We start from the raw sequence: 22,964 nt of genomic DNA, 5'->3' as shown, positions 1-22,964 counted from the left end.
AATGTGAAAGGTATTACATATATATTTCGAAAGGTTTATGAAAATTTTGTTATGAAAAACTTATACCAAAATACATTTAATACATCTCAAAAAATTTATTTTAGAAATTTTATTCCAAAAATCTTATTCTAAAAATTGCGTCCTAGAAATCACATTTTGAAAATTCCAAAAAACTTATTCTAAAAAACTTCTGAAATAGATAATTAAAAACCACTTTTACAATTAAATATTTATTTTAAAATTTGGGAGATGTGCGAAGAAATTAGGGGTAGAGAAAAAAAAAAGGCCTGACATATTTGTGCTCGTTTAGAAGAGAAAAAAAAAGTAGTCGCTGTTCGTAAGTTTGGGTGAGTTCAGTTTCGAAAGTTATTAGAATAAAATAGAGGTCAAAGTTAAAAATAATAATAATAATACTACACTTACTAATAATAATAATAATAATATTTTATGTGTTAGCAATGAGAAAGGATTGAAAAGAGGATGGGAGAGTTTATGGATTTAGCTCTTCTATCTATATTTGGAAGATTTGATTGTAAGGATTTGGAAAGAAGAACAAGAGAGAGAAATTTCCCTATTAACAACATATTTGTAATAAAAAGAATCGATAAAACTACAGTAAAAACTTAACTCAAATTCACATGGATATAAGTTTCGAAAACTTAAAGTATTTTAAATATTTTTTTATGGCAAAGTATTTTTAATATAGAGTTAAAAGCAAAGATTTCTTGTTTTATCATTCAATCACAAATACTAATATATACCATCAAAGAATACACTTATTTTATAATTATTTCTCTGTAATAGATCGTTTTACTTTTGCTAAATAAAAAAATATCGTTTAATAATATATATAAATTAATAAGAACAAACATTTAATGATTTCGAATTCAATATGTATCTTTATCAAATCTTTTACTTTCCTCCAATGGTTCTCTTGAAAAACTACTAAAGATTATCAAATTTGTACAGTAACTATTTAATAATTTCCATGTACAATAATTTTTAACTAAATTACAATACAAAACATAAAGTTTAAATTCTTATTACCATTATACACAGGACTTTTCTCATGAGAGAAACCATAAGTAATCTAAAGCCAAAATGATAAAAGGTTTTATGGATGGATATAGATTTGATGTTATGTTTTATTCATTTTTTCTTAAAATAATAGGACAGTGATACATGTTATATTACTATTTATCGATAGACACCATGAATGTTAAAGAAAGTGTGAGAAGAAAATCAAACATATAAACCCTAATTCTGAGCCACATCCACATGTATTAATGTGTTGCTTGCTTTATACATTTTGAAAGTCTCCACAGTATAACCCACTCCCCCCACAATGGCAAACACAAAATCTTGTCTTTCAATTATTTTGTTCTCTATTTTCCTTCTCTTTCTTGCCCACCACTCTCCATTTTTCCAAGGGACAACTCACATAATACACTCACTTTTTTAAAGAATGATTTATTATTATTATTATTATTATTATTTAATAAGAATAATAATTACTATTATTTTATTGTGGTGTTCCTAAGGAGGAGGTATGTTCATCATCCTTAATCAAATTCTCCTAGCACCCAACTAGGTTTAGGACCTTGGATTATGCATACATAATCTTTTTGGTTACTATAAAAATAGAGACAAACAACCTTTTTCCTCAAATCTTCATGTACAAGGCCCCAAATAAAGACAAAAAAAAAAATAGCTAGCTACTATATATTTTATCTTATCGTATATAGATTATTATTTAGTTTAAGAAATAATATCTTATAGTTAATGAGGTGTGTGTATGAAAGTACAATTAGAGGAAGCAAAGTTAACATTGGATGTGTGCCATTTCCACGTCTTCCGTGATGGGCTCATTTTACACGACTTTTCTATTTTAGAGGACACGTGTCAACACGTTATTGGCATATGGCACGTGGGTCAAACACATAAAAATTTTACTTTATCTTTTTTGTATTTTCGGTGTGTTTGTGATTTTTAATTAATGCTAAGGATAATGCAAATTAATTAGGGTAGATGATTGATCATAATAAATAAATTAGGGATTGTGTATTTTAGACCCATTGAATGCATAATCAATTCAGCTACAAAGATATGAGTGCTACGTAAGGGACATTGTTATGACACTAGGGCCCAAAGGTCTCTTTGAGGGTCATTTTTATTGTTCTTCACCTCGCTAAATTGCACATTATTAGGAAACTTTATCATTCTTTAGAGAGAAAAAAATCAGTTATATTGGAGATGTATTATCATATCTTACTTACCATTGCAACAATTCATGTTAAGATAGATGTGTTTGTTGATATATGTAAATGGAACCAAACAAACTCAAATACATTTGATTTAATTTTATAATTTTTTTATATGATTCAATTCATCTTGTACCAATTTAGGCAATGATTTTTTATCCATATAAAAAATTCGAGAGATCCAACTCATTAATGTAAGATTTTATTTTAATTAGTTATTTGTTTCGGATATTGGGTTGAGGTCAATCTTTTTTGTTCTATTGTGAAGTCCTGAATCTTGAATGTCCGTCTAATAGTTACTGTTCTGGTACCAATCGGTCTATTTAAGGTTGATCTGCAAAAAATATTTTGACACCACTAGTGCAGTCAGGGGAAACGATAGCAGTTATTTCTGCTCATAGGCAGCAGTTCTTGAACCGAGGCATATATAGGCGAGACAAAAAGTCCACAACTTTATGTCTCGGTTGTGAACTGAGGCATAAAGGTGGAAGATTTCGCCTAGATTCAAAGACAACCGATGTAGTAGATTTTTTGTTTTTTTATTTTTTTTTTTAGGACTTTATGCCTCGGTTACCTATGAACCGAGGCAATATGTCTTTTTTTTTTAGTTTCATTCAAGTTCACTGCAGATGAATAAAGCCAAAACAATAGGTTTTAGAAATGGAGAAAGGAGCATACAAATGACACAATAGTTGGGAAAACAATCACATACATTTTTCATGCGGAAGTACAGGTAATGAGCTAGAAAAAAAGGCTAGCATCAGATGAAGCATGGTAGGAATCAGATCTAGACAAAGCCTCCCACGTACCATTCCCCAATTTTCCAGGTATTTTTATAGATGGAATCTTGGAAGGACCTATTGGTGATAAAAGGATTATAGTTAATTCAAATTTCAATATACTAACAACCCAATGAAAAAAAAAGTATTTTCTATTCTTAACATATAAAAAATCACAAATAAAGTATTTTCTTTCTATAGATTATATTTTAAAGCTAGCAAATAATACGACAAAATCCATTTAAAAACAATAATAATTTATTTGACCACATTAAGATCTTTAACAGATATTATAGCATGTGTTTGTATGTGATCCAACGAGTTTGAAACTAAATTGGTAAGATATCAATCAAATTAATATATTAATCAAGCTAGATATTTAGTACTTTTCAACGTCTACATAGTATAAAGTAATTTTATTTTACTTTAAATAACCATTAGAAAAAACAACATAAAGTTTTTTGTCCATTTTTTTGCAACTATAAAATTAACTCTATAATAAGGTAAAAATGTCAAACTCATTAACTTATAAAAAATGAACTGCAAAAACATTATTCTTGCTTCATTCAATTTATTTTCACTAGGATTTTAATATTAATAGGGAACTTAACCCCATCACATAAAACTAATAAAACTAATTAATAGGGAACTTACTAGATGAAGCATGGTAGGAATCAGATCCAAACAAAGCCTCCCACGTACCAATATTAGACGCAATCAATAAAAACTGACAATATACATGTTCAACATTATCAATAAAAACTGACAATTGAGTTTTTATGATGAAATATTAGACGCACTTACCCAGCTTCCAATATACAGGTTCAACACTATCACTTTTTGCACAATCAAGGGGCCGGAAACAGTCTAACCATAAAGGAAGAAGAGATATACAAATACATTGTTATTAATCTTCTCAAGAACGTGAGAGGATCCTTGTTATTAGCCACACTATTTTTCTTTCACTTCTTCACAGTTCAGGAATGTTCCAATTCCACAGATTTGGATGTCCTATATAACTAAATTTCGAAGCAACAAAAGGAAAGGTTTTGGTTAAACTTGAAGCCTCAGATACACAACTACTTTAATTTGTGTCAAGTATTCATGTCTGATTCGTATGCATATCAAATACCACAAATTTAAAAGAGATGAGTAATGAACCTAGGCGCGACCTTGACGAACCTACGACGAAGACCAAAATGCGTCATTATGTGTCCCCTCAATGCCAACAAATGTGAGAAAGAGAAAAACAAACCTACAAGTAACAAGAGATGGTTCATGACAACTAAGAATGAAAATGAAGAGGAAAAGAGAACAATATGCTTCCCAAGGAGAGGATACGAGAACAAGATGTTTTGCAATGGAGAAGAGCTTCGTATGGAAAAGAGACCAACAATGAAAAAAGAGAGTGAGTTTTCGCATTAGTAATGAAGACTAAAACATGGCAATGTTATGACAAGAAGGTAACTTTTGTAAAAATTTAACCCTAAGGAAAATAATAGACTTTGGTTATTTAAAGAACCAAATCTTATCATTTCAAAAATTTTACCCATAGCATTTATATAAATATTTGACAACAATAAACTTCAGTTTTTTAAAGCCTATATTAGAATAGGTTTCAATTATTTTATAACTAAAAGTTTATAATTGTGTAAATGGTACAAACACAAATAGCATCAAGTCTAAAGTTATCAAATTCATCCCATATAATTATAAGTTTTGGAAAAAAATTCAATGATAAAAAGATCTATGTTTGAGGGTTGAAGAATTCATCTTTAATTCTAATATAGACTAAATCCTGAGAATACCGGGACTTTAAATCTTTTTTTTTTCACCCACAAGATACTCTATCGAATAAGTGTTGAAACATAGTGAATTATCCAAGACATAATCTATTAAGTGAGGGGCAATAAAGGAAAAACAACATTTAAACGTTGTAAAACGTATGTGCTGGCAAGAGAGAGAAAGACACTTTCCAAGATCTGAGGGTTAGAGAGAAGGCAGAGAGAAATCCCTCCTCTAAGGTTTCACACCACCACCACCACCACTGGCCGGAGATCAACAACACACTGATCAGAGCACTGGAGTTTAACAGAAAAGAAGAACAGAGATACACAAGGTACTGAAAATTTCAATTCTTTTCATTAGCATACTCTGAATGTTTACAGTATTATATACTAATCAATAAAATCGTTTTCTGTTTTGTTTTACTTCCAATACTCCTCCCAAACAAAACATTGAAAGAACAAATTACGAAATGTACGTAAAAAAACCCCTTTTCACCGATTGAAATCGGAGAAAAACTTCATCTCTTTCGATTTTGAGCTATTTTCACCGATTAAAATCAGTAAAAATACTCCCTTTTGAGCACACACCCATTTTTCACCGATTGAAATCGGAGAAAAACTCCTCCTAGGCCGATCTTCCTATCTCCGGTGAAAACCCTAGGTTTTCGTCCTTTCACTGGTGTGATCTTCAATCATCTCAACTCGCACCATCCCGATCTACTTTCTGAGAGTCAGAAAGCGTTCACCTTTAAGAGCTTTGGTGAGTATATCTGCTAGTTGGTCTTCGGATCTGCAGTGTACAACCTTCAGACTTCCATTGCTGACTTGTTCCCTGATGTAATGGAACCTAGTCTCAATGTGCTTGCTCCTATCGTGAGATGTAGGATGCTTAGTGAGATCTATGGCTGACTTGTTGTCTACCAATAGTCTCATCCTCTCAGACAACTTCACCTTCATCCCTTCTAATAAGAATCCCAGCCAAGTTGCTTGACAAGTAGCTTCACAGGCAGCTATGTATTCTGCCTCACATGATGACAAAGCCACCACTGGTTCTTTTCTAGAACACCAAGAAATAGGAGATCCACCCATGAAGAAAATATACCCTGCAGTGCTTCTTTTGTCTGTCTTATCTCCACACCAATCTGCATCTGAGTAAGAAGTAATTTGTACTTCTTCTCCAGCTTCACCTCTTCTTAGGAGAATTCCATATGAGTATGTACCCTTTAAGTACCTTAGTATCCGTTTGACAGCATTCAAATGTGATACCCTAGGACACTCCATGTACCTACTTATCACTTCAACACTATAGCTCAGATCAGGTCTGGTGTTGCAGAGATATCTAAGACTTCCAACCATTCTTTTGTAAGCTGTTGGATCAACAACTTCTTCTTCTTCTGGCTCTTTTTCTAGCCTTAATCCCACTTCAGCAGGGGTGTTAGCTTTATTACAATCAACCATCTCATACTTCTTCAGTAAATCTTGGACATACCTGGACTGATGCATTACAACTCCACTCTCAGTCTTAGTAAACTCAATTCCAAGAAAATAACTGAGTTCTCCAAGGTCAATCATTTCAAACTCCCTCTGCATTTCAGCTTTAAAGACTGAAATCAACTCTTCACAACTCCTTGTGACTAACAAGTCATCAACATATAAGCACTCAATCAACTTTTCTGTTCTGCCTTTGTGTTGACAGCACTGTACATATACTCCGTGTTCTGAAACACATTTTTCAAAACCAATACTATTCATAAACCCATCAATCCTCTGGTTCCAGGCTCTTGGGGCCTGTTTAAGTCCATATAGAGCTTTTCTCAGTCTATATACTTTGTCCAGTTTCCCTTCAAGCTTTTCCCAGTGGCTGTGTAACATAGACTTCTTCCTCAAGCTTTCCATTTAGGAAGGCAGATTTCACATCCAATTGATGTAGGGTCCAGTGAGACTTACTGGCTAAAGACACCACTAATCTGATGGTCTCAATTCTGGCTACAGGAGCAAATACCTCTCCATAATCTACTCCAAACTTCTGTAGAAACCCTTTAGCAACCAACCGTGCCTTATATCTCACAACAACACCTTGTGATTTATCTTTGACTTGTAGACCCACTTCAATGCTATAGGTTTCTTTCTAGGAGGTAACTCCACCAATTTCCAGGTCTGATTTCTTTCTATAGAATCAATTTCCTCCTGCATAGCCTTGTACCACCTCTTATCCTTCACAGCCTCCTCAAACTCAACTGGTTCAGCCTCTGCAATTAGTGCATAGTGCACAAAATGTCCTTCTGATGTGAGAGTAGCCTCATAGGATAAGTCAAAATCCCTTAGGTGAGTTGGCAAGTTAGTAACACGTGATGACCTCCTTCTACTATCATTATTCACATTTTTCTCAGTCTCAACTACAGCAGTTTCATCTTCCAGAGTGATGGTTGATGTCTCCTGCCCAGTTGTGTCCCACTTCCAAACTCCAGTCTCATCAACAATTACATCTCTGCTGATGCAAGTTGTCCCTGATGTAGGGTCATACAGCTTGTATCCTCCAGTTGAGTGATAGCCTACCAAAATTAGAGGCACTCCTTTATCATCCAATTTCCTTCTCAGCTGGTCTGGTATGTGTTTGTAGCACAATGAGCCAAAAATCTTCAGATGTTTAACATTTGGTTTCATCCCTGTCCAAGCTTCTTCAGGTGTCAAACCCTCCAGTTTCTTTGTTGGAGATCTATTCAGTATGTAGGTAGCTGTCAAAACTGCCTCTCCCCACAGAAAATTAGGCAATTTCTTACTTTTTAACATGCATCTAACCATATTCATTATGGTTCTATTCTTCCTTTCTGCTGCACCATTGTGTTGTGGTGTATAGGGAGGAGTAATCTCATGCACAATCCCTTCATTCTCACAGAAGTTGCTTAATTCAATGGAGGTATATTCTCCTCCTCCATCTGATCTCAACATCTTCACTTTCTGTCCAACCTGCCTTTCCACAAGAATTTTAAATTTCTGAAATACCTGCAGCACTTCTCCCTTTCTCTTGATCAAGTACACCCAACACTTTCTAGTCCAATCATCAATGAACAGCAGAAAATATATATTACCTCCAGGTGTCTCCACTTGAATAGGACCACAAACATCTGAATAGATCACTCCTAGTTTCCCTGTAGATTTCTAGGGTATTTCTGAAAACTGCCCCTTGTTTGTTTGCACTGCACACACTCTTTGCAAACTGTGTCTGGAATTGTAACATTAGGCAGCCCATTCACCATCTTTTTCTTTCCCAATAGGGACAAATCTTTGAAGTTTAAGTGTCCAAACCGTAAATGCCACAACCACTCCTCCTTGCTCTCTGATGCAGTAAAACATTGGTGTTTTACTGCACCCATCACTACTCTGAAAGTGCGGTTTTGTGATAGCCTAGCCTGCACAACCATTCTCTTCTGTTGATTGAAAATACTAAGGCTGTTATTCTCCATTTTCATCACATATCCCTTCTGCAGTAGTTGTCCCAAGCTTAGCAGATTTGACTTTAAACCTGGTACATACAGTACCTCTTCAATTGTTACCTCTTTTCCTCCCACATCTCTTAGAACAACTCTGCCTGTACCTTCTGCAACCAGACTCCTATCATCAGCAAACCGAATCTTTCCATGTCCAGCACCTTGAATTCCTACAAACCAGTCTCTTCTCCCTGTCATGTGGGTAGAGCACCCAGAATCTAGGTATCACACATCATTTTCTAATGAATCTTCTTCAGTTTTAGCCATCAACATTACTGGTTCTGAGTCAGATTCCTCCTCTTGGGCCAAATTAGCCCTCTTCTTTGGTCTGTTCTTAGCACCTTCACCACTCCAGCAATCCTTGGCATAATGACCAAGTTTTTGACAGTTGTAGCACTTAACCTTCTTTTTGTCAAACTTTCATTCACCATTCTTCTGATTTTTCACCTGGCCTGATTCACTGGACTCTTCTCCTTGCTGATCCTGTGAATCATTGCCCTTCTTGCCACCTTTTCCTCCTTTCTTGAACCCCTTCTTGCCTTTCCACTGAGATCTGGCCTATAAGGCCTGCTCCTGGCACTGTCTGCGCTCATTGAGGCGTAACTCATGAGCCTCCAATGAATGCAGCAGCTCCTCAATGTCAATATTCTCCTTCCTTCAGGTTTCTTCAATGGCAGCTACTACATAGTCAAATCTGGCAGTTAAAGTCCTCATAATTTTATCCACAACATACTCCTCCATCATCTTATCACCGCAAGCCCTCATCTTGTTTACTAGTTCTTGCACCTTATCAAAGTACTCAGCCACACTCTCACTTTCCTCCATGATCAAGGTTTCAAACTGCCTTCTCAGTGCCTGCAGTTTAACCTTCGCATTTCTATCTCCATCACCATACGTTTTCACTAAAATGCCCCAGATCTCCTTTGCACTGTCAGCATTTGAGATCTTGTTAAAAATCTTCTGGCTTACGCACTGATATATCAAAAATCTGGCCTTACTGTCCAGTTTTACCATCATCTTGTGCTCTTTCTTCTCTTCTTGAGATGCATTTTCACTCAATTCAGGCAATCCCTGTTCAATAACTTCCAGGACATCTTGAAATCCAAACACAACCCGCATCTTGATTCTCCAATCATCAAACTGCTTGCCATCAAACATGGGTAATGGTCCCTGTATGCCTCCAAAGTTTGCCATCACAGTCTTGCAAACTTTCTTGCAGATTATTTTCTAAAGTCACCTTCTTCTTCTTTTCTGGATACACACACCACCAGATAAAGCTCACGCACCTCCAATAACTGTGCACGCACCCACTTCACACACCAAGATTCAGCCTAAGCTCTGATACCATATTAAGTGAGGGGCAATAAAGGAAAAACAACATTTAAACGTTGTATTAAAAACGTATGTGCTGGCAAGAGAGAGAAAGACACTTTCCAAGATCTGAGGGTTAGAGAGAAGGCAGAGAGAAATCCCTCCTCTAAGGTTTCACACCACCACCACCACCACCACTGGCCGGAGATCAACAACACACTGATCAGAGCACTGGAGTTTAACAGAAAAGAAGAACAGAGATACACAAGGTACTGAAAATTTCAATTCTTTTCATTAGCATACTCTGAATGTTTACAGTATTATATACTAATCAATAAAACTGTTTTCTGTTTTGTTTTACTTCCAACATAATCTTGTTATTGCATGACACCAGTACGAGCATTCCATTTTATTTGGTTCATTCATGGTTCCATCAACAATTTCAAGTTTTCTTTTAACACTAAGAGCAATGACCATTGATATGCTCCTAGAATTGTAATTATTACCATAAAAAACAAGAGAAACCTGACAGATAGTTAGATTCTCACTAAAATGTACATATAAACAATCATGTTCAGAAAATGTTTCCTGAAATTCTTCTTCCATGTAAACGAAAGAAAATAACAAGAAAGAACAAGTAAAATGAAAGAATAACAAGATAAAAAATGCACAAAAGAGTTCATTTTAAGAAGATTTTTTATACTATATCAAAATAAAAGTGTGATTTTTTGAAGAAAATAGAAATCAGAAAAGAAGAGAGAGAAAAAAGAGAGAAAAGAAGAGCATAAAGATGCAAAAAGAAAAAAATAACTAAAATTATATTATTATGATTGATATACCAGGATAGAGAAGAATATATACAAAACAATTTACTAAAAATTGATACTAATAATTGACTATTCTTCAGAAATATTTTACAAATACCAAATACATAAAATATATTAAAATTTTAAAAAGATATATTAATATATTAATTTACCTATATATAGCAAAAAAAAAATTGTTAGTAAGAGAGGTCCCAAATAGTCTTTTAAGATTCATCACTGATATTGAAAACGCGTAGAAATATTTATATTTAAACATAAAAACTATTTAATTTACTTTAATTAATAATATATTCTTGAAACATAATCGTACAAAAAGTTATGATAAGAGAAAAATTATATTATAGATATAGGTAAATTTTATAGATATAAAACAACTAAACAATTAGAAAAAACAAAAAAAAATGTGTAAAAAAAAATAAAAAATTATAAAATTAAAGACTAAGAATATATATAACAAAATCACAAACAATTATTCAATATATAACAAAATCACAAACAATTATTCAATATATAACAAGCATTTTTTTAAGCAATATATTTTGGAAAGTCATAAATTAAGTGGAAATAATATTAGACAGCGAGACATTAGAAATATTAAAAAGGCATAAAAATATTTAAGTTTAAAATAAAAACGATTTAATTTACTTTAATTAATAATACATAATTAAAATATAATCATAAAGGTTATGATAAGAAGAAAATTATATTAAAGACGTGGTTAAATTTTATAGATATAAAACAAACCAAACAATTAGAAGAGATAAAAAAATATATACCAAAACAAATGAAAAATTTTAAAATTTAAGACTAAGAATATATATATATATATATATATATATATATATATATATATAAAATATAAGTCAATAGATTATCATTAAAAATATAAAATCGACCATTTATAATTTATAACGTGTTTGAAGTTGGGTAGATTGATTAACAAAATCACAAACAATTATTCAATATATAACAAGCATTGTTTTAAGCAATATACTTGTGGAAAAGCTGTATAATTTGAAAAGTCATAAATTAAGTGGAAACAATATTAGACAGTGAGACATTACCAGTGTTCTCTGCATTCTGCATGGGAATTCATTAACATTTTGATAATTCTGGCTTTCAACTAATGAAGTTGCGTGGGTTGTGAATCAATTTCCAAGCTAATTATGTTGCAAATCTACCAACAACAAGGTTTTAATATTGCTTTGAGATTAAGCCACAGTTTGTCAAATCAAAGACATAGGAACTGAATTATAAAATGACTTTAGCATTTTACTAATTAAAATTACTATACGATTGTAACATCATGATTCTTGAGGGAATTCAGGTGGCAATAATTTGAATCTTGAGAACTCTTATTATATATTAATAATAAAACTGAAGATATGAATAAATTAATTAAACTGTTATTAAGTGTGAAAGTGAGGATTTTGATCTGGTCCACTTGAATTAGGTTTTGAATGATGGTGAATGATCTAGTTGGGGATATGCATGTAGTATATGATGATGGCATATGATAGACAGAGAGAGAAAGAGAAAGAGTTTATCTTTGGGTAGTTGGAATGATGCATAGGAAGAATGGAGAGAAGATGGCACATGTGAAAGAACAAGAGTATGAGTAGTGCTTGTAAGAGGAGTGGCAGATTGATGAGATGGTGTTGGTGAGTTGGGAAACAGAATGGGACCCTTTCACAACCCATACTTCCTATTTCACCATTCTCTTGTTGAAAGGTCAACCTCATTGCCTATCTTTTTACCCTTCAACTCTCCAACACCATCCATCATTTCTCACAACACACTCAAATTTTCATAAAAGAGAACTGAATGGCACGGTGTGCACGCAGCAAAAGCATGTTTACTTGTCTGCAACTCCTTTCTGTCTCTCTCTCTCTCTTTCACTAACCCTTTTCTCATCTTTTGCAAATTCTAATTATCAAAACTTACATTGCATGCTAGCTAATATATACTATCATTTGCTTTTCTATTTGCACACGTGTCTGCATATATATCAGTGTGCATGCATGCATCATCAGCAAAACAAAAGGGCTCATCTTTCACATACAACACATAAGTGTGGCTTAATGCCAGGTAAAGAAACTTAAGGATTTCATTGTTGATTCATATAATATGAGGTTTTTCAATTTACAATGATAAAAACAAGTGAGTAACATTGAACAGTGTGCAATTAGAAGCAGGTTATAATTAAAGAAAAAGGAGAATTTGTGTGTAACAGTAGCATATATTTAAAACTTCAAACATTGACACCCGAAAAGTATTACTGTTCCTTGATGAAATTTTGAAAAAACTATTGTAGCCCACTATTTTGGAAAAGATCTGTGAGTGGATGTGACAGTGAAATTGCATTTTAAGTTTGTTGAATCTGACACTACTTTTTGTTAAAGAATGAAAACGTCAAAACCCCTTTCAACAACAAGTTAGGCAAAGTAGATCACGTATCTTAATTAGGGAAGACTAGTATAGTAGTCACTAGAGAATCTTCTCTCTTTATTATATATCCTTGCCCTTTCACTCATGTCAAAAAACATGTTTTAAGCTATTTCTTCACATATCTTCAAACTACTCAGAGTTGCTGCCTTTTATTATTCTTAAATTTCATTCTATACACGTAATAAGGTTGTTTTTCTCTCTCTCAGTAATACCAATAATTATGACTTTAATTTTTGTCACTGAGGTAACAACCCATTTTCTGGTACTGATATGATGCCTCAACCACATTTATCAGTGGGTTTAAAACCTTATAACTTCAACCCCACTTTTGGAAAAAAAAAATTCAATCTTTCTTGTGTTTTTTGTTTTCTTTTTCTTTTGAGGTAATGGATTTTCTTTGCAACACCAATCTGATTTTCTGAGTGAGTATGTTTTTGGACCACAAAGCTGAAACAATTATGTCTTTTACAGCAGTTATCCTAACAGTAGCTGAAACGATTATCAAGAACATTTGTCTAGGTTTTTCTCACTGTGATTAGGTATTGTTTGGGTGGGTCTTTCTTACTGAGTTTATTTCCTTTCAGGTCTTGAACAAATCAAGGGGTCCATCTAAGTTTAAAATAGTGGTAGAATAAGTGATCCACTTTTTGTGGAATTGCGTTTGAGACTTGTTACTTTGTCCCCAAATCTAAGACAATTTAAACTTTTGCACTCAAATGCTTTATTTCTCCATACACTTCTTGTTCAACTAATGAGAGAGTTTATGCTCTCTCCAAAAAAGAAGATCTTAGCTTCAAATGCATGGAAAGATGACAAAGGTGATAAGATGATATTTTAAAAAGGAATCGATTACCACACACACAAAAAAGTTGAAAAGGAATCGATGACAAATGTCTTACTTAGTGCTAATCTTCATGTAATCATTTTTTATTAAGTATTATTAAACACTTTTTGCTTAGTAAATAAGCATAATTATGCTCTCCGGGAGATTTTACCGGAAAATATCATCAATCAGTGACCGCAGACTATTGAAAAATGCAAGCCACTAAATGAGGACAAAACATTAATTATTATAAGAAAAAAAATTAAAAATAAGGTTAATAAAATTGAAATGTTAAACCATTTTATTAGTAGGTTTTAATCACGTAGTTTGTGGACCATTGTGTCTCAACCAATGATTTCGCTAAATATTGTCGCAATAGGTTCCAATTCTTCTGAGAGACAATTTATTAGGTAGATCAGGTAGGTTGGTCCAAGGAATAATCGAGAGGAGAAGTATAAAATCATAAACAAATCATTTATTTATTGTTAATTTTTTTCAAAGATCATACGTACATATCTTTTAAGCAAAATTACAAACATTGGTTTATATATCTAAAATGATCTCCAAATCATGGAAAACAATTCCTTAATATATACAGTTTACGTGTTTAGTATAGTTACTTAACATATACTTGAATTTGAAATATGTTTTATAAAGTCAATTTATGATAAAACAATTCTATTTTTTCACCTGACACATTTCTGATTCAAAACAATAATGATTACTCCTTGGCATACCGTATCTGTTACAATATATATATATATATATATATATATATATATATATATATATATATATATATATATATATATATATATATATATATAATACATGAATATAGCTATGTATAAAAGTAGCTGCATGTGTTAGCAGTCTGAGCTTGAAGTGTTATTTGTTTCTGCAACACTCTAAAGCAAACACATGAAGGCAACTCTAAGATACTTAGCAGGAATGGCAGGCCCTAGTGGTTTTGGCTCAAACTCAACCGCTGAACAAGTCACTGAAGATTCTTCTTGCTTCCTTCCTTCATCTCTAACAGCTCTCATCACTGGTAAGTCTCAAAAACAGCTTCTAGAGGCTACCTGGTGGTAAAAATATCCATGAAAATCAAGCTCAATTATCATCTTCAACTTCCTCTGATATATATATATATATATTTATATACACACACCCCGAAAGTGTCATAAACCAATATTCCCTTTTGTATTTTCTTTCCTTATTACCTTGTGTTTTTTTTGGACTTTGATGATTGGGGAGAGTCTGTTTCTCTAAGCTGAAGGATTCATAAGTATATATGCATGGCTATATATGGTACTTGGTTCTTAAATCACCATGTGTGTGTGTATTGCTTATACTTTCCCATTTTACTTGCATTTCTTTGTACTTAATTCTCAGTTTTTCATTTTCCTTTTCGATTTGCCAGAAAAAATTGAAAATTTAGTCCAGTCTGTCAAAAATTTAGCCTAACTTGATAGTAGCTGTATGTATCTGGTGCTTTCTTTCTGATTGATTTTGCTGCACTGGAAAGGTGATGAGAGATTAACTTTGAAGCCTGCAAGCTCTCTCACATCACACGAGTTTGCCAATTTAGATATGGATGGTGTGGTTCTTTTTAGCTGCAGAAAGATGAGGTTCTGTTATTTTTGTCTCTTTTGTGCACCCTTCTCTCATCAAATCCAGACATATTCATCACTTGTCTACACTACGTACACCACAAACTCATCATCAAGATCATATATATCTCCTTTTTCCCACTCAAATGAATAAAAAACATGCCTCCCAACATTTTATAATTCACCCTCGTCTAACAATGACAAAATCTGTTTGTAACAAGCTTTTGTTAAATAACTCAATAATATTATGACTTGATGTATTTTACATCGAGTAGTACGTAGGTTATTTCTAGGCTTTATGATATTGTCCTTTATCTACATACATTTATTATAACTACTACAATTAATAAACTTTATTACAGGAAGCACTCTTAACCTTTACAATCTCCTAATTAATTAAACTTTATTACAGGAAGCACTCTTAACCTTTACAATCTCCTAATTAATATAATTAATGTAACAACTTGCAACTACCTGTATTTAAGTTTATCCAACATAATTCTGTCAGTAAATTTAAATGTTTCTTCTATCTTTCATTCTTCTTCTTTGCATTTCGATTTTACCAGGTGCACTCCATACCGAACTTACTACTTTCATTAATAGTTAGGTTCTTCACTTTCTTTATGGTCGGCTTTGTTTTTATTATGCTTACTTGTTCTTTGTTTTGACTGCCTTTTTCTTAACCTTGGTCGACTTGTCCTTAACTGAGTTCTTTATTGTTTATGTGATCTACTTGTCATTAATTGAATCCCTCTCAATAGACCAAACTCCTTTTAAGATCGAATAATTCTCACACCTTTTTTACACCAAACTCATCATCCATTTCAAGTCGTGACTTCTCATCTTGCACCTTCAAAATTTAAGATCATTCTCTGCATGCAATTGCTCTTGCAAACTTAACACTTCCTGTCCACGACTTCTACCACCAAGATCGCTTCTTATACCTCTTGGGTATCATCCTCTATCTTGAGTGTTATGAGCTTCTCCCTTTATTTGGAGTAGTTAATCAAGTTGCTCCCATTTCTTCTTCTTTTATTGATCATGTGCCTCAAGTGACCCGACATGCTCTTCAATCAAGAGCATTGACAAGTCCTTGAACTCCTCAATAGTGCATCCAATATTCTCAAATTTGATAAATGACCTTAGTATTTTCTACACCACTCGACAAGTGGGCAACATTTCTCCATTCCTTTCAAGCTTATTCACCACGATCTCAACACGAGAGGTGTACTCAACAACTCCTTCAACTTCTTTCATTCTCATGCTTTCAAGCTTGTCCTTAAAAGTTTGAAGTTTGACCTACTTTACATTATTATTTCCTTTGTAGGCCTTCTCTAATATATCTCATGCTTCTTTTAAAGACTTAACATTTGTTATCTTCTCAAAGTCGAACTCATCAACAACTCGGTACAACACATAGACGGTTGTTTTGTCTCACGATGCTCTCAACACAACAAGTTAGTCAATTGTTTGTTCTTCAATGTCAATGGTTCTTGGTGCTCCTTTTCAACTACTTACCATGCTTCTTGGAAACTAAGGATGGCTTTCATCAACATACTCCAATTATCATAGCTGACTCTAGTTATTTGCAAGGTTGATCATTTCACTCAAACTTTTCCAAACACTCTCTTACTCTTTTTTCTTAACATTCAAACACTCGGGTTCTTTAGCTCTCATACCAATTTGTTAACTACAAGTCTTTCTTAAATAACTCACTAATATTATGACTTCTTGTATTTTACATTGAACAATACATGAAGTATTTATAGGTCTTTTGACATGACCTTTCAACTATATGCATTAATTATAACTACTACAATTAATGAACTATATTGCATGCCTTAATTATTACTAAAAACACTTCTAACATTTGTAATCTCCTAAGAAAATTAATATAACAACTTGTAACTATCCACTTAAGTTTATCCAACAAAATCCAAGTATTTTATAATTAATATTATGTTTTTGCTAATAAAAGCACGTGTTTTATAGTTTAACTAACAAAGTTGTTACTGATTTGAACTTTTCATTGAAGGGGCAAGTTCTGGTATTGGAGCTGAAACAGCTAGAGTGTTAGTAAAGAGAGGAGTGAGAGTTGTAATCGGTGCAAGGGACTTGAAGAAGGCCATGGAAGTGAAAAAGACCATACAAAAGGAGAGTCCAAAGGCTGAGGTTGTTCTGTTGGAGATTGATCTTAGCTCTTTTGGTTCTGTACAGAGATTTTGTTCCGAGTTCTTAGCTTTAGAACTTCCCCTTAATATTCTCATGTAAGTTTTGTCCACCATCATATTGTTCCACCTTTTCATATCATAGTAATGATGGTTATCATTGTGAAACAAGGACAAGTCATTCACATTTTAGGTGGTTTATACTAATAGTAAGAACAAATCAATTTTACAGAAACAATGCAGGGATATTTTCTCAAAACTTGGAGTTCTCTGAGGATAAAATTGAGACCACATTTGCTACAAATTACTTAGGTACTTTTCTGATTATTGATCTTTTCATAGGGCTTTATTAATATTGATATCATGTTACTATGTAATTAATATTCACAATCTTAAACCTGTAGAGGTTGCTTTTATTTTAGTTTTTATCAACATAAAAAAGGCAACTTAAACTTGGTTAAACTTAATATTAAAGAAAGTGCTTGTCACTGTGATCTGCTCTTAAATATTCTTTTTCACTTTCAGATAAAAAAGCTTACATCATCACATTTCTAAAGGACGTAGCTTGGTTGGTTTAAGGTCCCCCACCAAAAACATATAATACGCAATCGTCCATATTTTAGGCTCTTTTAGGGTCCACGACCACAAGCTTATAAGCACTTTCAGGGTTAATTTTGGTCCACAGACACTGAGCACTGGTCATACGTTTTTCTTTATGGGCTCAAAGTCCAAAGCCCGTGTGACCCGTTTCTAAAGTGCTAAGCTTTTTGTTTTTGGATTCAAATTTACCGTTTCATTTTTTAATGGCAAAAATTATGCATCGTCAATTTAAGAAGACATTTATTGAAGTTTCATATTTTTTGTCCTCAATTGCAGGTCATTTTTTGTTAACAGAGATTTTATTAGAAAAAATGATAGAGACGGCTGAGAAGACAGGTATTGAAGGAAGAATAATAAACGTTTCTTCTGTCATACATAGCTGGGTGAAGAAAGATGTTTTTCGTTTCAACGACATACTCAGTGGAAAAAAGTACAACTACCTTGTTCTCTGCAAAATTACAACAGTTCTGATTGCCTTACATTTTAGCTACTTATTGCATTTCTCTCTTGTAACTATTGTAGATATAATGGCACACGCGCTTATGCTCAGTCAAAATTGGCAAATATTTTGCATGCCAAGGAAATAGCCAAGCAACTCAAGGTTGGAATGACAAATAACTCCAAACTTTATAGTACTTCTTATCTCTTTGAGTGGTGATTGTCATGCTTTTTGTTTGGCCCACTACATTATTCATGAGAATTGGAATATAATTACAGGCAAGGAATGCAAGAGTAACTATCAATGCAGCACATCCAGGCATTGTGAAGACAGGAATTATTAGAGCTCACAAGGGCTTATTAACGGGTAGTTAAAATATTCATTAATTATTAATAGACACTTTACCAAATGTTGAAACTACTAAGAATTGGTAACATTTCCACGCAGATTCCCTATTTTTTATCGCATCAAAGTTACTCAAAACAACATCGCAGGTGTGTAAACAAACAAGCTCGATTACACTTACGTGCAGTGATTTTGAATGCTGGATTGGTGTAGAATTATAGATGTGGAAAACAGTGATGGACAACCATACATAGGCAAAGCTACTTTACCATGGATGTCAAATAGTGTGCTTTTGAATAGTAGTTAAACTAGCAATGTAATATTTTGTCATTAAGAGGGATGATAATTATGTCAATGCGTGTCTGCAGGGTGCAGCAACTACATGCTATGTCGCTCTGAGCTCAAAAACAGAAGGGATAAGTGGAAAATACTTTGCAGATTGTAACGAGAGTAAATGCTCGAGCCTAGCAAATGACGAGTCGGAAGCACAAAAGCTATGGAACAACACCCATGCCTTTCTTCACAAACGACTACGTCAAGCAACAATTTGAAGCAATTCCCCTTTTCAAGACACCATGTATATTAGGTTATTCGTTTACCTTAGCCAGCATGCACAAGCAAGATTTGAGTCTTTAAAGGCAACCTGAAACATCATAATCATGAGGCACTATTGTTAGTAGCCTTTCCTGTGTAGCTCCCTTTTGATTATTTGTACAAATAAGAGAGAAATAAAACATAAATCTCTCTGCAAATGCAATAACAAAAAGCGATAGTTCATCTCCTCTATAAAGCAAATAGAGCCAAGGCTCTGCTTCACATTAATAATCAGGTACTATCCAAATCTAACTCTGGAAGGAAAACTGTGATATCCGTTGTTGATAAAAAAAACAAACATTTACACGACTGTTCAAGACTCCAGCGTTTACCCTCCTTCCAGTTACTCAGGTTTAAGTCAGGTAGGTGCTTCCTATTGTTCAGGATTAAAGATAATGATAGATAGTATCCAAACCGACGTGCAAGAAGGAAAAAGGAAACACGTCCACCCACGGCATGTGTTCCTGCACTTCAGACTTTTTTCACATGGTCGAAGTGCAGATTTAGAACACACAAGGGAAGATAAAATACATAAAAGGATCATACAGATCCATTTCCCAGATCCCAATACACTATTTACAGTGCCAAAACAAGATATCATGACAAGAATGGCTGATGTTATATTAAACTATAGCAGTATATCAACAACGGGAAGAAAAATTAAAATACATAAATATTACATGGACCATACATGAAAAATGTACGGATCTTCTGGTCTATTATATACAGGTTCAGACATCCAGAACATGGGTATGCCTTGACTTACATATCAATTTGTTAGTAGAAAAAGGTTGAAACTCCAGAACCAAGGTATGTCTTACTCTAAATGTCAATTTGATAGCAATAAGGATCATTAGTAACATCCCTACGTGAATCGGCATGTCTCATCAAGTGAGGTAATGAGCATCCCCCTCACTGCTTCATTTCCTGGCCTGTAATATATTAAACGTTAGCATAACTGATCTTACATACACATTGCATATATATGCAATAATCACAAACAATTTTACTTGATTTCACAATCCAGAAACTCTGCCACACAAGTTTTTATACGATTAAATTATTCCAGGAAAAATATTAATGATGGTATAGAGAAGAAAAAGTTCAACACTTTATTATTTTGATTAAGTGTTAAACATAGCATAGTGTAAAACATGATGATGCTTTCTTTGATAGACAATGAATTAAACTAACAACAAATCATATAAGAAGCAAGTGATTTGTCTAACAGACAGTAAAACACTGAAGTCTTGGTTTAGGTCTACTGAAACGGGAAAGCGCTCAAACAATAAAAACGTATAGAAGTGAGCTAACCTCGTACCACACAAAAAATATATATGCTTACTTGATGAATGTAGGAAATGTCTACTACCTTCGTATAACAAAGAGATCTAATGGTCAAAGGATAAGACACTTCAAAAGATCTCTTGGAAGAGCTAAAAAATGTTTTTCTTCACCAAATCCCTAAACCAAGTTTTCTCAACTCTGAAAAGATTGTGACCTTAAGGAAATGCTTACTGCCCAAGAAAGAGATGAGCACATCCAACTACTGGGACTTTGACAAAATGAATAAAGAGCATTTATTGCATAGAGAGCATTGAATGTATCCATCACTATCAAACCCATCAGACGAAAGGGGTCAAGGCTAAAAAGAGCTGAAGCTCCTCAAAGGCCAAACACTGTCCCACAACTACTTTCTTCTGAAGATTATATAAAGACATTAAGAAGAAGAAAGTTAGAGAGATTAGGCATAGTACAAAAGCATTGTTAATATTTAGAACTATGAGAAATAGAGAAGATTGGGAGAGAATATCCCTTGTGTGTGTTGCATACACATAGGGTAATTTATTTATATTGTAAGATATGGGCCAATGCCCTTAATACATAATAGACTAAGCCCAAATAACAGAAACACACATCTTAACATCTAACACTCCCCCTCAAGCTGGAGCATATAAATCATATGTTCCAAGCTTGTTACAAAGATAATCAATTCTAGGTCCTCGTAAGGACTTAGTGAATATGTCTGCCAACTGGTTGCTTGAGTTAACAAACTCAGTCTTGATATCTCCGGATATGATTTTTTCTCGAATGAAATGACAATCAACTTCAATGTGTTTGGTTCTCTCATGGAAGACAGGGTTAGAGCTAATATGGAGAGCAGCTTGATTATCACATATAAGTATCATGTGAGTGACATCTCCAAATTTCAATTCACTAAGCAATTGTTTAAGCCACACAAGCTCGCAAGTAGCTGATGCCATAGCTCTATATTCTGCTTCTGCACTAGACCTTGCCACAACACTTTGCTTCTTACTTTTCCAAGATATCAGGTTGCTACCAATAGAGACACAATATCCAGAAGTAGACCTCCTATCAGAAGGAGAACCAGCCCAATCAGCATCTGAATAACAAACAATTTTTGTATCGTTGTTAGGGCCATATAGCAAACCTTTTCCAGGTGATCTTTTAATATACTTCAGTATGCGAACAACTGCCTCCCAATGGTCTTCACATGGGGAGTTTAGAAATTGACTCACCACACTAACTGCGAAAGAAATGTCAGGACGCGTAACAGTAAGATAGTTTAATTTACCAACTAGTCTTCTGTACCGTTCAGGATCTGAGAAAGGCTCCCCCTGATTTGGTAGGAGTTTGATGTTAGGGTCCATAGGTGTCTCAACAGATTTACAATTCATTAACCCTGTTTCCTCCAAGATGTCTAACGCATACTTCCTCTGAGATATGACAATACCATCATTGGATTGTGCTACTTCAATACCCAAAAAGTACCGGAGTTTGCCAAGATCTTTGGTTTGAAAATGATGACAAAGGTGTTGTTTCATCTGAGAGATGCCAAGATAGTCGCTTCCTGTGAGAACAATATCATCGACATACACTATTAAGTAGATACATCCAGCACTCGAGTGGCGATAGAACACCGAATGATCTGCTTCACTGCGAGACATACCAAATTGTTGAACAACACAACTGAATTTACCAAACCAGGCCCGAGGAGACTGTTTTAGGCCATATAAGGATTTGCGAAGACGACATACCAATCCAGATGACTCCCCCTGAGCAACAAAGCCAGGCGGTTGCTCCATATAAATTTCTTCATGCAAATCACCATTGAGGAAAGCATTTTTGACATCAAGTTGGTAAAGAGGCCATTGGCGAAGAGCGGCCATGGCAATGAAGAGGCGAACAGAGGTCATTTTTGCCACTGGAGAAAAAGTATCACCATAATCCAAACCAAAAATCTGTGTGTGAGCCNACATACAACACATAAGTGTGGCTTAATGCCAGGTAAAGAAACTTAAGGATTTCATTGTTGATTCATATAATATGAGGTTTTTCAATTTACAATGATAAAAACAAGTGAGTAACATTGAACAGTGTGCAATTAGAAGCAGGTTATAATTAAAGAAAAAGGAGAATTTGTGTGTAACAGTAGCATATATTTAAAACTTCAAACATT

General features: G+C 33.9%; 1 protein-coding gene across 2 annotated transcripts; it reads left to right on the top strand.

Moving 5' to 3' along the window:
* Nucleotides 1–14,630: 14,630 nt before the first annotated feature.
* On the top strand, nucleotides 14,631–19,670 carry LOC148203468 (short-chain dehydrogenase TIC 32, chloroplastic-like). Of its 2 annotated transcripts, XM_088106259.1 has the most exons (9): nucleotides 14,812–16,562; nucleotides 16,665–16,930; nucleotides 17,373–17,604; nucleotides 17,738–17,817; nucleotides 18,382–18,535; nucleotides 18,628–18,706; nucleotides 18,823–18,910; nucleotides 18,992–19,038; nucleotides 19,258–19,670. In XM_088106259.1, exons 2-9 carry the CDS (start codon nucleotides 16,777–16,779, stop codon nucleotides 19,438–19,440), a joined length of 1,017 nt encoding a protein of 338 aa, XP_087962385.1. In that variant the 5' UTR covers nucleotides 14,812–16,562; nucleotides 16,665–16,776; the 3' UTR covers nucleotides 19,441–19,670. The 2 variants fall into 2 exon arrangements, with proteins under 2 accessions (XP_087962384.1, XP_087962385.1); XM_088106258.1 differs by lacking the exons at nucleotides 14,812–16,562; nucleotides 16,665–16,930 and adding an exon at nucleotides 14,631–14,775.
* The last annotated feature ends 3,294 nt before the right edge of the window (nucleotides 19,671–22,964 follow it).

Source organism: Vigna umbellata, chromosome 2 (assembly GCF_029865625.1).
Source record: "Vigna umbellata cultivar VRB3 chromosome 2, Vumbellata_1.0, whole genome shotgun sequence".
NCBI classification, from domain to species: domain Eukaryota; kingdom Viridiplantae; phylum Streptophyta; class Magnoliopsida; order Fabales; family Fabaceae; genus Vigna; species Vigna umbellata.
Note: the sequence above shows the minus strand (reverse complement) of the source record. Positions and strands in the feature narration are given on the sequence as shown.

Bases quoted from the DNA above. Each gene is read 5' to 3' on its own strand.
- LOC148203468 (XM_088106259.1), top strand. From the start codon at position 16,777: ATGCTCTCAACACAACAAGTTAGTCAATTGTTTGTTCTTCAATGTCAA. The intron at 17,818-18,381 runs GTACTTTTCTGA...CCTCAATTGCAG, and splicing joins ATTTGCTACAAATTACTTAG to GTCATTTTTTGTTAACAGAG. The intron at 18,536-18,627 runs GTACAACTACCT...TAACTATTGTAG, and splicing joins GACATACTCAGTGGAAAAAA to ATATAATGGCACACGCGCTT.